General features: G+C 42.6%; 1 protein-coding gene across 2 annotated transcripts in view; it reads right to left on the bottom strand.

Moving 5' to 3' along the window:
• Nucleotides 1-1,067: 1,067 nt before the first annotated feature.
• Nucleotides 1,068-15,010, bottom strand: part of LOC120046722 (disks large homolog 5-like) — a 55,016-nt gene continuing 41,073 nt past the window's right edge. Inside the window, exons 23-34 of one of the 2 annotated variants that reach the window (XM_038992176.1) lie at nt 12,614-12,776; nt 12,143-12,276; nt 11,664-11,828; nt 11,343-11,529; nt 9,744-9,892; nt 8,786-8,956; nt 8,221-8,414; nt 7,941-8,084; nt 6,953-7,080; nt 6,455-6,564; nt 3,725-3,834; nt 1,068-3,521 (exon numbers count right to left, since the gene is read on the bottom strand). In XM_038992176.1, the coding sequence (XP_038848104.1) occupies nt 3,418-3,521; nt 3,725-3,834; nt 6,455-6,564; nt 6,953-7,080; nt 7,941-8,084; nt 8,221-8,414; nt 8,786-8,956; nt 9,744-9,892; nt 11,343-11,529; nt 11,664-11,828; nt 12,143-12,276; nt 12,614-12,776 (1,759 nt within the window). In that variant the 3' untranslated portion in view covers nt 1,068-3,417. The remainder of the gene's footprint in view (nt 3,522-3,724; nt 3,835-6,454; nt 6,565-6,952; nt 7,081-7,940; nt 8,085-8,220; nt 8,415-8,785; nt 8,957-9,743; nt 9,893-11,342; nt 11,530-11,663; nt 11,829-12,142; nt 12,277-12,613; nt 12,777-15,010) is intronic. The other variant, XM_038992177.1, reaches the window with a different exon arrangement.

The raw sequence follows: 15,010 nt of genomic DNA, 5'->3' as shown, positions 1-15,010 counted from the left end.
CAGGTATGTGTCTTTCCAAATCATGTTCAATCAATTGAATTTACCACAGGTGGACTCCAATATTTGTTCAGTATAATTTCTGGGGATGTGTCCTCTGGATCGGCTGTGCGTTCTCATCCAGCTGCCAGGCCATCCAAGTGCTGAAACTGTCCTTTTGGTAACTGTGTGGTATCTGGTTGGGTACCTTTAATGCAAAATGGACAATAAATATCTACTCTGTTTCCAGACAAAGGGGAGGGTTCAAAAGTATTTAAGTAGAAGAAAACATGATTTTCCTGTGTCTTATATGTTTCCACTATTAGTTTGGAATAATACTCTGAAAGTGAAAATTATGATAATGCCCTTTTAGTGCAAGACCTGTTTGAAAAGACCACCTTACATTTGCCTGTTTTGGTAGGATGGAGTTTTGGCCTGCATGGTGACATCACCAGGCAGTAAATTAGATAATAGACCAATAAGAAAGACTTTCAAAACAGCTAATTTTCAGTTTTCCCCTCCCCACTCAGACCACTCCTGAAAAATTCTAGCTTGAGCAATTGCGCTTAGCTAAGAAGCCATTTAGATTTATTTTTTAATTGAAAACAATCACAGTATGGTACTTAACCGTTACCCAGAAAATATTTTATATTGAGATAAAAACAGCTGCATTGGACCTTTAAGTGGTCTAAATTCTAATATTTCCTAGCACTGAATGAAACAAGGTTGCTAACTAACTCATTCAAGGACAGTGAGAGGGTGAAAGAGACTAATAACTGGAGACTCAGACTTGCCGAGATAATCAGCGATCAAGTCAGGGAGATCTCCCCTGGTGGGTGTATCCTTCAAACAGTATGCATGACGGCAGTTTGGTTGTTGGCCAATATCAAAGCTTGCTTGCTGGGGTCTCCCAATTGGCTGTTGTGCAGTCACATTTCTGAAATGTTGAACACTGGTTGCTAGCTCTCTAGTTGCCAAACGTTAAGTCGCTGTGTGTCTCATGTCTTCTATTAAAAATGACAAGTTGCTGATAGTCTCACCATTGTCGCCAAGTGTGAGTCCCCATTAAAGAGTCTGACACAGAAGCCATGTCGTCGTGATACAGAAAAAGACTTTTATTCTCATGTTAATGTCTCAACATTTGATACAAATCATTCTTTTTAATAAAGAAAACCGCAATCAGAATAGTACCTGGCAGCTAGTAGTTCCTCCTAAAAATACAACCATGTTACGTGGCATCCCTCTTCTAATTTTAAACCATCTCTATCTACTCAGAAAATGGGTTACATTACAATTTTACTTACTATGCCTAATCATATAGCCCAATAGTCAAACTTCATGTCCGATTTTAATTTGAAAAACTGTGCAAGAAATCCCTTTTTCATCGAGAATGCAACTAAGGAGGAGCAATCTGTCAGTTGTTTTCTAATCAAGATTAAAGAATAAAAAGGCCATCAATGAAATGTAAGGAACTGACGTGATACATTTAAAATGTGAATTAGTTACAGTAAAAATTATAATATAGTACCTATTTATTTATAAAGTCTACTGGGAAACAGCTATTTGTTTTAAGGTCGACAGAATAACAAGTGCAAAACAGAAATAAAAAGATACAACTGACGTACTGGATTTTGGCACAACATTAGGATACAGGAGAATGGGGTTCAAGGATGACAGAAGAATGAGGGACAACAGCAATATTTTTGTGCCTCTTGGATAAAAAAAAATTAAGAAATTAAATAATGAAAAAACAAAAATAACCTAACATTTCAATGGATTTAAGGAAGAAAAAAAATGTATTTTCTTTAAGAAAGATTTTGCCCTGCACATTTGCTCCATGGTGTCTTTCTGGTTTGTGAGTACATTTAAAAAGTGACTGACAACAAACCACAAAACAAGACGAAAATAAAACCGTTAAAAAACATGCTAATACCTGCTAAGACATGACTTAACTGTTGAACTTCCCTAGGCCTGAGACCTAGTCAAAATACATCTAATATAAGATTTCAGATGCATCTGCATACTGTACATACAGGTACTCAAGTGCCTGTGAGTTTGTATGTACACTCCTACACACATATTTGTTATATTCTATAGCTTCTTTAAATATGTGACCAAGAGATAGCATGTGATAGAGACACAGTGGTCTGTCTAGCCCTGGAGTGCATTCTGAGGTGGTCGCCCTCACAACCTCACCATTGTCATATGCTCTGTACTGCCTCGCCCCAAAACAAGCCCGAGCCTTGCAGATCTATAGTGTTTATTTGCAGATCTTTAGTGTTAACACTTAACATTGTAAGTGGATCTACAGTGTTAACACTACGGTGTTTGCAGATTTAGTGTTAACACTATGGTGTTTACAGATCTGAAGGTACCAGATAGGTGTAAGCAACATGGTGATGGCTCCACCTAGCCTTCCAATGGGCAGTGGGGAGGTTCTACCTCCATATTGCTTCTACTTATCCTGTTCCATTAGATCTGAATAGGTAAGGGCTGGGGGTCTGTTTTTGGACCAAGTCTCTGACAGAAGGCACTTCCGATAGGCCTGTAAACTGTCCACTCACATACAGTGACCATAGAAACATAACGAGTAGAACAGACACCATTCGCTACTGCCATGTCTGATTTTCATGGCTTTTTCTTTGTTATAGAAACACAATAAAATTGATTGATACACTGTTGCACACATGGTGCACATAAAAGTTTGGTCTGAAGCAAGAATTGATTGATTTGACCGATCCAAAATCGATTTTCGGATTATATATATTTTTACCGATAAGACAAATGTCGCTTGGAGAGCGTTATATCTGTTCTACAGGTTTCGTTTCTATGGCGTCAACTTCAAAATCCATGATTCAATCCAACCAACAAAGTCATTAGTTTATCAATAATATAACTATCACTCATACACACAAACTCTCTCACACACACACACACACACATACATTATTATTCCACATTATTAGTTGTCAGTCATTGAACGTGGTGTGTAAAACAGGTTGATGTCATTTGGTACACAGGTTTGTTTGGGGCCGATTCTGGGTCAGGGTTCTTTACTTCATCTGGGGGGGGGGGTGTAATGCACATTCAAGCAGAACATTTAACACCAATACTCAAGAGTTTTTTTTTTTTACTGTAAACAGATGCATACAACGCAACATTACAAAAACACAACCATAAAACCCTTAAGGAAGACCGAATTAACTTTAACATCAACTGTCAGTGCTACCAACCTGCTCCAGAATACACAGAATAATAAGAGGCTCCGGTTAAGGTACGAATCAACATCATAATAAAACTATATAACAAAAATAGCACTAGTTTACATGTGTAATAGCTCACTGTAGTGTACCTATTGGTATAGTGTGGAAGGTTTTTTAGTGTTTGTTGTGAGTGGAGATGAGGTGCAGTGACGCAGGGTGCCGTGGTGGCCTCCACCCTCTAGGAGCAGCCAAGGGGAGTCCACAGGACCTTACTCTGTTCCTGATCAACTATTGTCATGATCTGAGTGCAAATGTAGGGAAGAGTGCCGCCCTGGACAATACCTGTAAAGATACAGCAGACAAATGGTTAACAAGGTAGGAAGATGCCACACAAAAAAAGAAAAGCCGCACACTTAAGCTGTCTTCATCGGGGAAGATGCCACACAGCCACATATGCAGACACTCATCTACCCACATACACACACACGGGCATAGCCAAAGGCAAACACGCAGACAGACAACACAGTACAGTGCAATATGCCAACCTGTAAAGAATTTGCTATACTCCTGCTCTATCTTCTGTGCAACCTCAAACTGCTCCTTGGAATGTTTTTGAGAGACCTTGTCCCGCAGATACACTGGATCCTTCTGTTCCCTGAGGAGAGAAAACCAGAACAAAGTATTAGGACACAGGCTCGCTACTAACACACAGACAAACCTCTTCTCCCAGAAGTTGGCAGAGTACAAGAGGAAAGGAAGCATGTTTAGAGTATTAAAACACAGCCTCTGGGTCACTCTTGAATTGCAGTGTTTTTTTGGTATGATATTTTGGGTAACTAACCCTTTAAAAATGATTTACTAAAGTGTTATGATTATTAATTTAGCTCACAATGTCATTGCCATTCATTTAAATTGAGTAACACCAATGCCACTTTTTATTTAGATAAATGATCAATGGAATCTTCAAATGTTTGACATACTAATAGGGTGTGATTAGCTAATAATGTTCTTTAATATAGACCCCTCCCCTGATAATAGTTAGCCACTGGAGAATGCTCAAGGTCCTTGTATACAGTTGAAGTCGGAAGTTTACATACACTTAGGTTGGAGTTATTAAAACTCGTTTTTCAACCACTCCACAAATTTCTTGTTAAAACTATAGTTTTGGCAAGTCGGATAGGACATCTACTTTGTGCATGACACAAGTAATTTTTCCAACAATTGTTTACAGACAGATTATTACACTTATAATTCACTGTATCACAATTCCAGTGGGTCAGAAGTTTACATACACTAAGTTGACTGTGCCTTTAAACAGCTTGGAAAATTAGGTCATGGCTTTAGAAGCTTCTGATAGGCTAATTGACATAATTTCAGTCAATTGGAGGTGCACCTGTGGATGTATTTCAAGGCCTACCTTCAAATTCAGTGCCTCTTTGCTTGACATCATGGGAAAGTCAAAAGAAATCAGCTAAGACCTCAGGAAAAATATTAGTAGACCTCCACAAGTCTGGTTCATCCTTGGGAAAATTTCCAAATGCCTGAAGGTACCACGTTTATCTGTATAAACAATAGTACACAAGTATAAACACAATGGGACCACGCAGCCGTCATACCGCTCAGGAAGGAGACGTGTTCTGTCTCCTAGAGATGAACGTACTTGTGTGAAAAGTGCAAATCAATCCCAGAACAGAAAAAGGACCTTGTGAAGATGCTGGACGAAACGGGTACAAAGTATCTATATCCACAGTAAAACGAGTCCTATATCGACAACCTGAAAGGCCGCTCAGCAAGGAAGAAGGCACTGCTCCAAAACCGCCATAAAAAAGCCAGACTACGGTTTGCAACTGCACATGGGACCAAGATTGTACTTTTTGGAGAAATATCCTCTGGTCTGATGAAACAAAAATAGAACTGTTTGGCCATAATGACCATGGTTATGTTTGGAGGAAAAAGGGGGAGGCTTGCACGCCGAAGAACACCATCCCAACCGTGAAGCACGGGGGTGGCAGCATCATGTTGTGGGGGTGCTTTGCTGCAGGAGAGACTGGTGCACTTCACAAAATAGATGGCATCACGAGGGAGGGAAATGATGTTGCTTCAATATATCCACATCTCAAGACATCAGTCAGGAAGTTAAAGCTTGGTCGCAAATAGGTCTTCCAAATGGACAATAACCCCAAGCATACTTCCAAAGTTGTGGCAAAATGGCTTAAGGACAACAAAGTCAAGGTATTGGAGTCGCCATCACAAAGCCCTGACCTCATCCTATAGAAAATGTGGGCAGAACTGAAAAGCATGTGCGAGCAAGGAGGCCTACAAACCTGACTCAGCTACACCAGCTCTGTCAGGAGGAATGGGCCAAAATTCACCCCACTTATTGCGGGAAGCTTGTGGAAGGCTACCTGTAATGTTTGACCAAAGTTAAACATTTTAAAAGCAATGCTACCAAATACTAATTGAGTATGTAAACTTCTGACCCACTGGCAATGTGATGAAAGAAATAAAAGCTGAAATAAATCACTCTACTATTATTCTGGCATTTCACATTCTTAAAATAAAGTGGTGATCTAACTGACCTAAGATAGGGAATTTTTACTAGGATCAAATGTCAGGAATTGTGGAAAAACTGAGTTTAAATGTATCTGGCTAACTTCCAACTTCAACTGTATCTTTGTAATGATAAAACTTAGGGCCACATACTATACAGTATATGTACAAATAATAATAATTTAAAAAGTACCCCTATTTTTATAGCCTTTGAACTTATTGATCTATACAATATATTCAATATTTTTATATATTTTCTAAATAATAGATCGATCTCTCTAAATCCCCAAAACATGGCACTACAATTCAACTCACTACCTGGGACCCGCCTATTAGTGCTGAGTGATTAATGGTACCATGGTACAGAGGAAATCTATCCAATCTCTTTATTACTGACCGGTCAAGAAGGAGAGTAAGTTATCAAAGAACATTGAGATACAGCCAGGAGATTTGTGTGTGTGGGGGGAGGGGGGTAGTCGAGAAGAAAAGGAGCCTGGGGATTATAACGCTATTATACTGTAGCTTTAAATAGGGCTAAACACCCTTACATCCCATTCATTTCTCCAATGAGTTACTGACCCATGGGAACATCCCACGCACAAAAGCTTTCTGTGAACTCAACCACCAAGTAGAAATGGAGAAAACACACTAAAGATAGCATTTAAAAGAACTAGTGTTTTAACACTAAAGGTCTTTGAAAATGATGGGTTTGGCTGGCTACTTACTTTATCTGCTTGGAGTTTTTGTAGCGGATGAAGATGACGATTGGGTAAATGTGAACGCTGTGCAGCCTCTCGATGGCATGGGGCGCAATGTCTAGCAGACAGTGACAGTCCTGGGAGAGGAGGACATCTTAGTTCAGTTCTGTTTAAGGTACAACAAGCAACATGATCATACTACATTCAGAATGGATCAAATGAAAGAGACTTCATTTCCGGTACCACAGAACGTTGTTAATTGTGATAATCCAAAAACCCAAGGAATTCTTTTGAGGTGGCATAAAATCTGCTATTAATTGACCACATCTTTAAAATTCTACATTTATAAATTGACCCACCTTTCACAAATTCTGAATTATCAAAGGGGAACACTTGTATCTGACAAAAGAGAAGAGGATGTAATGAAGAAGGAATGTTTATCTAGGATCAGGTCCCCCAGTTCATATCTTATTCACTATTATCTGAAAAGGTAAAACTTATCCTAGACCAGCCCTGACGCTGTACCTTCTCTGTTATCTCCTTGATGGAGGCCACGGTGGTCACGTCAAAATGGCCGCTCCTGCGTTTGTAGTCGATGAAGAGGCAGTCTTTGACGCCGCGCTCTATAGCCTGCTGGGACGCCTTCATCACCTCTAAGGAAACCACAGACACACGTCAGAATCACAGAAAACCAGTAACACCAGGGTCATATTCATTAGGCACCAAACAGTAGAAAACAGACTGAAACAGGGAGGGACTACCTCAACGTCTCCAATAAGAAATTATAATTTCCATTGCAAAAATGTCTACACACACAACCCCATAATGACAAAGTGAAAACATATTTATAGAATTGTTTGCACATTTATTGAAAATGGAATACAGAGAGCCTCCCTAATGGTGTAGTGGTCTAAGGCACTGCAATGCAAAGCTTGAGGCGTCACTACAGACCCGGGTTAGATCCCAGGCTGTGTCACAACCGGCTGTGACCGGGAGTATCATAGGGCGGTGCACAATTGGCCCAGTCGAAGCACCCATCCACTTCAAGACCATGATACAAAAAAGCTTTCCGTAAACTAACACTCGCACTTGAATTGACTTTGCTGATAGCTCCTTTGAGGAAAAATGTACTTACTATGACTAAGAAATGTGGTTTTCCCACCCAGCTTTCTTAAGATGAATACACTAAGTCGCTCTGGATAAGAGAATCTGCTAAATGACAAATGTATGTCTTATTTTCTAATTATTTTAAGACAAAGGTGGCTTTTGGAGTGCAAGCAAGACAATGTCTGTCAGAAATGGCAGCCTATCCCCAGGGCCCGGTCAAAAGTAGTGCACTATATAGGGAATAGGGTGCCATTTGGAACACATTCTCTAGGACTTAAAAAAATCTGTCGTGAGTGAATTGCGCTCAGTCGGCAAGTTGGGGTAGCCCTATTTTGTAGATACTTATGTACGCCGTTGTAATGTATTATTAGTATCATATTGTGGTACTATGTTGTACTTTGCTCACCCAAGACACATCTGCAGAACTTCCCGGGGGACTCTTTGACCAGCATGTCCTTGACGGGGTCTGAGAGAGGACCGAGGATCAGAACCGGCCTGGGAGACGCACACTCTACCTTCTGGACCCGCTGGTACGCCAGGCTCACACAGTCTGAGAGGGAGTGAGACACACATATACATGGTCACACACACACAAATGCCCAATACCAAAATCAGTTGCACCTAGCCTCTAGGTAGTTACACTCCAGCCCGATTCTCTATCCATGTAAAGGTGTGTGTCCCCTCACCCTCTAGGAATGGTATGGAGTCTGTGCTAATGGCGTCCAGAGCCACCAGTTCCTTGCCATCTTTGGAGCCGCTGCGTTTGTGTTTGTGCTTCCTCCTGAAGAAGGATCGCCTGGCGGCGGCAGAGAGGCTCTTACTGTCCTTGTCGTCTTTCAGCTCTGTCATACTGTGTCTACGGTAGAACTCCTGGTCCATCCTGCACAGACATAGGCACACAGAGACACAATACAATTACGAAAGAGCCATGACACATTTACATTTAAGTCATTTAGCAGACGCTCTTATCCAGAGCGACTTACATTTAACCTTTTTATTTTATTTTTTATTTTTATTTAACTAGGCAAGTCAGTTAAGAACAAACTCTTATTTTCAATGACGGCCTAGGAACAGTGGGTTAACTGCCTTGTTCAGGGGCAGAACGACAGATTTGTACCTTGTCAGCTCGGGGATTTGAACTTGCAACCTTTCGGTTACTAGCCCAACGCTCTAACCACTAGGCTACCCTGCCGCCCGTGTGTGTGTGTGTGTGTGTGTGTGTATGCGTCTGTATGTCTGAGTGTGTCTCACATGTATTTGCTAGGTATCTGTCCTCTCTGGATCTGCTGTGCATTCTCATCCAGCTGCCAGGCCATCCAGGTGCCAAAGCAGCCCTTTGGTAGAGTATCATCCACATACAGGATGTCATCCTTCTTAAAACTCAGGTCCAGCTCTGCCTCCACTATCCGCTCATAAAGTGCTCTGGAGAGATGGCGGAAGGGGGTAAGGAGGGTAGGAAGAAAGAGTGAGGGAGAGGAAGGAAGAGAGGGTTAAGTGTGTGTGTGCGCATGCGTGTTCAGTGTGTGCAAACCTGCACCCAGTATGGTTGGAGCCCCGTAACTCTTTTGAAGTGTATCTGTGGGGCTGTGTGCATATTTAGTGTCGCTGACATCACGACCCAGCCTGTATGACTAGTGACTGAGGCTGCCATGCAGAGACTCCGATTGAGTCCCAAATGGCACCCTATTCCTTATATAGTGCACTACCTTTGACCAGAGCCCAATGAGGCCTGGTTTATATATATTTTTTTTTAATGGGTACTGTATAGGGAATAGGGTGCCATTTGGGACACAACCTCTCAGCTTTCTACAGACTTCTAACAACAAACAGCTGCACTTACCAACAGACTTCCCCCTACTCTTCATTCACTGTATGGTCTGTCTCAGTCTGCCTTGAGCCTACATAGATGCAAAGTGACAGCGCTTGCGCACACACTCTCTACAAGGGCATTTATCCTGGGCCCAATGGAGAGTCTCCTCGGTCTGTCCGCAGGTAAACCAACCCTGCTGTATGATAGATAGTATATCTAGGGAGAGAGATGGTGGATGGTCCTCCTGGATGTGGGACCTAATTGCTTTAGATGAAGAGAAAGTGCATTTGGACAGAATACTTTCTGAAGGCATAGAAGTGGAGGTGCATGGAGGTACAGTAGATCGCATAGCGGGAATCAGAAAAACAGGCACTTTGGGGACAGGATATGTGTGTGTACCTGATATAGAAGCCGTCACCCGGTGTGTCTTTGACAATGTTGAAGTCGTCCTGTCGTTGTTGGACTTTGAGAGTGACCGCCTCCGCTGGCTTCAGCATCTCTACATACACCTCCTCCACTGTCTTGTTCTTCATGTTTACTGACCCATACTAAGAGAGAGAGAGAATTTGAATTTACAAATCGCCTTCACTGGGGTACTTACATTACACAAACAAATGAAAACAAACGTTCAAATTTCAACCGTAACAAATTAGAACGAAAAGAAGGAGATCGAGAGTGTGAGCGTACACGAGAGAGAGAGAGAGAAGAGGAAAGGAGGAGGAGGGAAACCCCTTGGCTGTATGAAGTGTCCGTCTATTGATTCATTCTGGGGGGGAGGAGGATGATGACAGAAGATGAGGAGAATTGCCAGGGGGATGAAAGGTGAAAGCTCTACTGCGTGTTCTGTCCTGATGAAAAAGCTCTAGGTCTGTTTGGAGAACAGAGCTTATTGGGACAGGGAGGGAGCATGCCAGGAATGGGATAGCATGAGTTAGATCGACCACAGTATGTCATGATAGAGAAAGAGAGGGGCAATCGATGAAGGAACAAAGACAGGCAGGAGGAGTGGTAATGAGCTATGGAAGAGATACTGCAGGGTGCAAATTGTTCACTTAGAAAAAGGTTATTATACAATGTGTGTGTGTGCACGGCTATTCGAAATATCTGAACGGGAATAAAAAAAATATTTCGCCTAATTTAAACTGATTTTAACACTGAAAAGGCTTTATCTAAATTAAATGAAAATATCCATGTGACATTCTTACATACAAGGATATACCATGACATTTCAAATCTTTCATTTAATGAAACAAACTTTTCAATGTTGTTTTTATGACGTGCACCGTGCGCCCCATAAATAAAGACCGGTAACCTTCACGTGAGTAGCTTGTTGTTAATGTTGGCCAATCAAAGCGACTCAATGCGTAGCAAGTTGAGTGAGCGTTCACTAATGCAATGCAAGATGGAATAAAATAACGGAATTAAAAGTTAGGGTAATGAGGAGTAGGCTATAACGAGAAACAGGTAGGCTGTTTTATTTGAATGGGGTTGGGGAGAAAGTGCAGCATATGGCCTTAATTAGCCTTGCTAGTTATAGCTGGGGAAAAACTATTTTCTTGCCACTTCGATACCAAAGTCACTTTTTCGTAGCAGGTTAAGGAAAAGGGTTAGTGAAAATACTAAAAAGTATGTAAATAGCTAGCTTCTGTAGGCTACTCCAGTCAAGACAGGCACTGTTATAAAATAACATTGTGACTGCTACAAGTTAGCTAGTCTTGACTGTAGCAAAATGTCCTTTTTGTCTCGCTCTCTCCCTCTGTCTGCTCGCAACACACACCGCCCCATATAAACTCCGCAGGCCGCGGAAGCAATAGAGCCAGCCTCTCCCCCGCGCAGCAGTGCTCAGGTTAAAAACATACGTTAAAAAAAAGATACTAATTTTGAATATCCGGATATCCAACAAAAATAAAAAATATTCAAATAGCGACATTTTTTCAAAACACCATCCCTAGTGTCTCAAATCAAATCTGCGCACATGCTGGTTTATATATAACCTACCTCCAGTATGAGGTCCCCAGGCTGCAGCCCCTCTGTTCCCCTAGCAGGGCTGTCCTCTTCCAGACTCTCTACATAGACCCCGCGGAGGTTCCCTCCACACAGCCCCAGCCCCAGTTCTGCCCCCTGGGCTCTGCGCACCGTCACCACCCGTGGTTCACACACCTTACGACTACCCTCTGACAACATCCTGGAGGGGGAGGGAAGAAGAATACTTTACTAATCCTTACGAAACGGCAATGTGTCTTCTGCTGTATCCAACCCCTGCAATACAAACACACATTAGGTTAGAGAGGCTGGAGCAGTCAGAGGTGTGTTTGTTACCTGATGAAACTATGAGGACTAGTTGTAGGGGTGGTCTGTTTGGAGGAGGGGGTGAGTGTTCCTTCGTCTTGTTCACTCAGAGTGTCTATAGTAGAGTGGTTGTCAGGGGTGGTGGCTCCACTGCCATGGGGAGTTGACTGGCTGCTCACCGGCTCCAGACGAGAACTACACACGCAAAGAGAGAGAAACAGAAACCTTAATACCTCAGTCAAATGAATGGGAGAGATAGGTGCCATCTATTTAAAATGGGATAGAGGTGCCAAATGATGCCTGTATATTTCTCCAAATGATTACTTTGGGATTTACATAAATGGCATGGCCGACCACACCACTTTTGAACAATGAATGAGTAACATTTTGTCTTTGATTACCTTTCATTTAAAAAACTAACCTCTGGGAAGATTTTATTTTATGTGGATTGTGAATGGTTTTCCAGCTGTGTGTGTGTGTGTGTGTGTGTGTGTGTGTGTGTGTGAGACCTGGAGCGTGAGTGGTGTCCAAGCTGGTACATGTGGGGGTTGTACTGAGCCATGATGGTGATGGTGTCACACTGCTGACCAATTATCAGCCTGGCTTGCTGCTCTGTGGCATTACGCAAGTTAATACCATTATACTGGAGAAGAAGGAGGGGAGATGAAAAGGAGGAGAGAAAGGCAAGATGTTATTGAAAAAACTTGCTGAAAATAAATAGCACTTCTCAATTGTCATTCTCAGGCATGAACGGCTGACTGTAGGTCACTCTGGATAAGAACAACTGCTAAATTACAAAAATCCTAAATGTAATGTTTGATTCCATGAGGGGGGAACTGGAGCATGTGTAGTCTAGATGTGCATGCGACTGCACTGGCTGCAGTCTACATCGTCACATTTATAATTTCCTCCTGAGCTGAAACGGATATGACCCTTAACCCTGGCAGGAAGGAGCAATGAAACAGGAAAAGGGAAGTTACCTCGAGGAGCTGGTCGCCGTACTCCAGCCCGGCCTGATGGGCGATGCTGCCTCCGGTTACCTTGGAGACAAAGATACCGCCGTTCTCGCCGCTGACGATAGAGATGCCAAGAGGCTCCGCCCCTTTGTGAACGATCACATTACGAGGTTCCTCCAGGTACGGCCTGACGGGAGGGAGGGATGAGAAACTTCAGGGCTGCATCTCATCTCCCCTATGAGGGTATTGCCAAAAGTAGTGCACTACATCGGGATTAGGGTGCTATGAAACTCACACATTGATTTTCACAAGACAGAGACATATTACATATCACAGGAAAAACCAACAGATAGAAATAACAGAGTGTGTGTGCTACAAGGAGAAGACAAGCAAAAGATCCAGAGGTTGTGAGGTGGACAGAGTTATCTTCACATTCAGCCTGGTGACTAGCATTGGGCCCAAACACACTCAGAATGCCATCCCATCTGCAAAAGGGCACGGACATTCAGTAGCATGCAGCCTCAGTGAGGACTTCACACATGAAACAAGTGGCCACATCATTTATAGAAGTCCAACCATACAAACACTAAACTGTCAGTGACAATTGAGACGCAGCACACGTCTATCTATCAAATCCGGTTCAAGAGGAATAGTTGAGATGTTTTCTGGATCTTTTCCGTGAAACGCAGGCTAATGTAAACCTGGCATGCACTGACCTGTTCAACTGAGAAGTGGGATGTAGGCCTAGCTGCTGTTCAGGGGTGAGAAATACCACACAACACATGCTTTACACATTCCAAGTCTCTATGGGCTCTGCCTGGAAACAACTCCTGGCTCCTAATCACAAGACGGGGGGGCAAAGAGTTGTTTCTGAAGTGGGCCTCTGTCTACATCTTAATTTCAGTATTTCTATCCAACACCAAAGCATGTTAACAGTAAGACCATCAGTCAGTCAGTCAACAAACCTGAGGCTCCTGAGAGAGGAGAACCTCGGCCTAGCAGCCAGAGGGATCCTCAGAAAAGACCTGTTACGGTGCAGAGACCTGGAGACATTTACACACATGGCAGAGAAGAAACAAGAGAGGAGATGGACGAGAGAAAAACAGACAGGAAGTGGACAGGAAGGACAGACAGTAAAAGAAAACAGAGAAATGCAGAGGCCAAACAGGTCTGGTGTGAGAAGAAGAAACTAAATATTACAAAAGGAAAATAGCCTGGTTCCTTCTGCATGTGTTTAGCGAACCCTTCTAACACACAAACATGCACACGTACACATTACACACACTTTTACACTCATCATGTGCTGCTGCTACTACTGTGTTCTATATTTTACTATTTTTATAATCTATCCTGATGACTAGTCACTTTATCCTGCCTTCATGTACATATCTACTTCAAATATCTGGTACCTCTGCACATTGATCTGGTACTGGTACTCCCTGTATATAGCTCCACACTGATCTGGTACTCCCTGTATATAGCTCCACACTGATCTGGTACTCCCTGTATATAGCTCCACACTGATCTGGTACTCCCTGTATATAGCTCCACACTGATCTGGTACTCCCTGTATATAGCTCCACACTGATCTGGTACTCCCTGTATATAGCTCCACATTGATCTGGTACTGGTACTCCCTGTATATAGCTCCACATTGATCTGGTACTGGTACTCCCTGTATATAGCTCCACATTGATCTGGTACTGGTACTCCCTGTATATAGCTCCACATTGATCTGGTACTGGTACTCCCTGTATATAGCTCCACATTGATCTGGTACTGGTACTCCCTGTATATAGCTCCACATTGATCTGGTACTGGTACTCCCTGTATATAGCTCCACACTGATCTGGTACTGGTACTCCCTGTATATAGCTCCACACTGATCTGGTACTCCCTGTATATAGCTCCACACTGATCTGGTACTGGTACTCCCTGTATATAGCTCCACATTGATCTGGTACTGGTACTCCCTGTATATAGCTCCACATTGATCTGGTACTGGTGCTCCCTGTATATAGCTCCACATTGATCTGGTGCTCCCTGTATATAGCTCCACATTGATCTGGTACTCCCTGTATATAGCTCCACATTGATCTGGTACTGGTACTCCCTGTATATAGCTCCACATTGATCTGGTACTGGTACTCCCTGTATATAGCTCCACATTGATCTGGTACTGGTACTCCCTGTATATAGCTCCACATTGATCTGGTACTGGTGCTCCCTGTATATAGCTCCACATTGATCTGGTACTGGTACTCCCTGTATATAGCTCCACACTGATCTGGTACTCCCTGTATATAGCTCCACACTGATCTGGTACTGGTACTCCCTGTATATAGCTCCACATTGATCTGGTACTGGTACTCCCTGTATATAGCTCCACATTGATCTGGTACTGGTGCTCCCTGTATGATC

Source organism: Salvelinus namaycush, chromosome 4 (assembly GCF_016432855.1).
Source record: "Salvelinus namaycush isolate Seneca chromosome 4, SaNama_1.0, whole genome shotgun sequence".
In the NCBI taxonomy this organism is placed as follows: Eukaryota; Metazoa; Chordata; class Actinopteri; order Salmoniformes; family Salmonidae; genus Salvelinus; species Salvelinus namaycush.
This window is presented reverse-complemented; position numbering and strand designations above follow the sequence as displayed.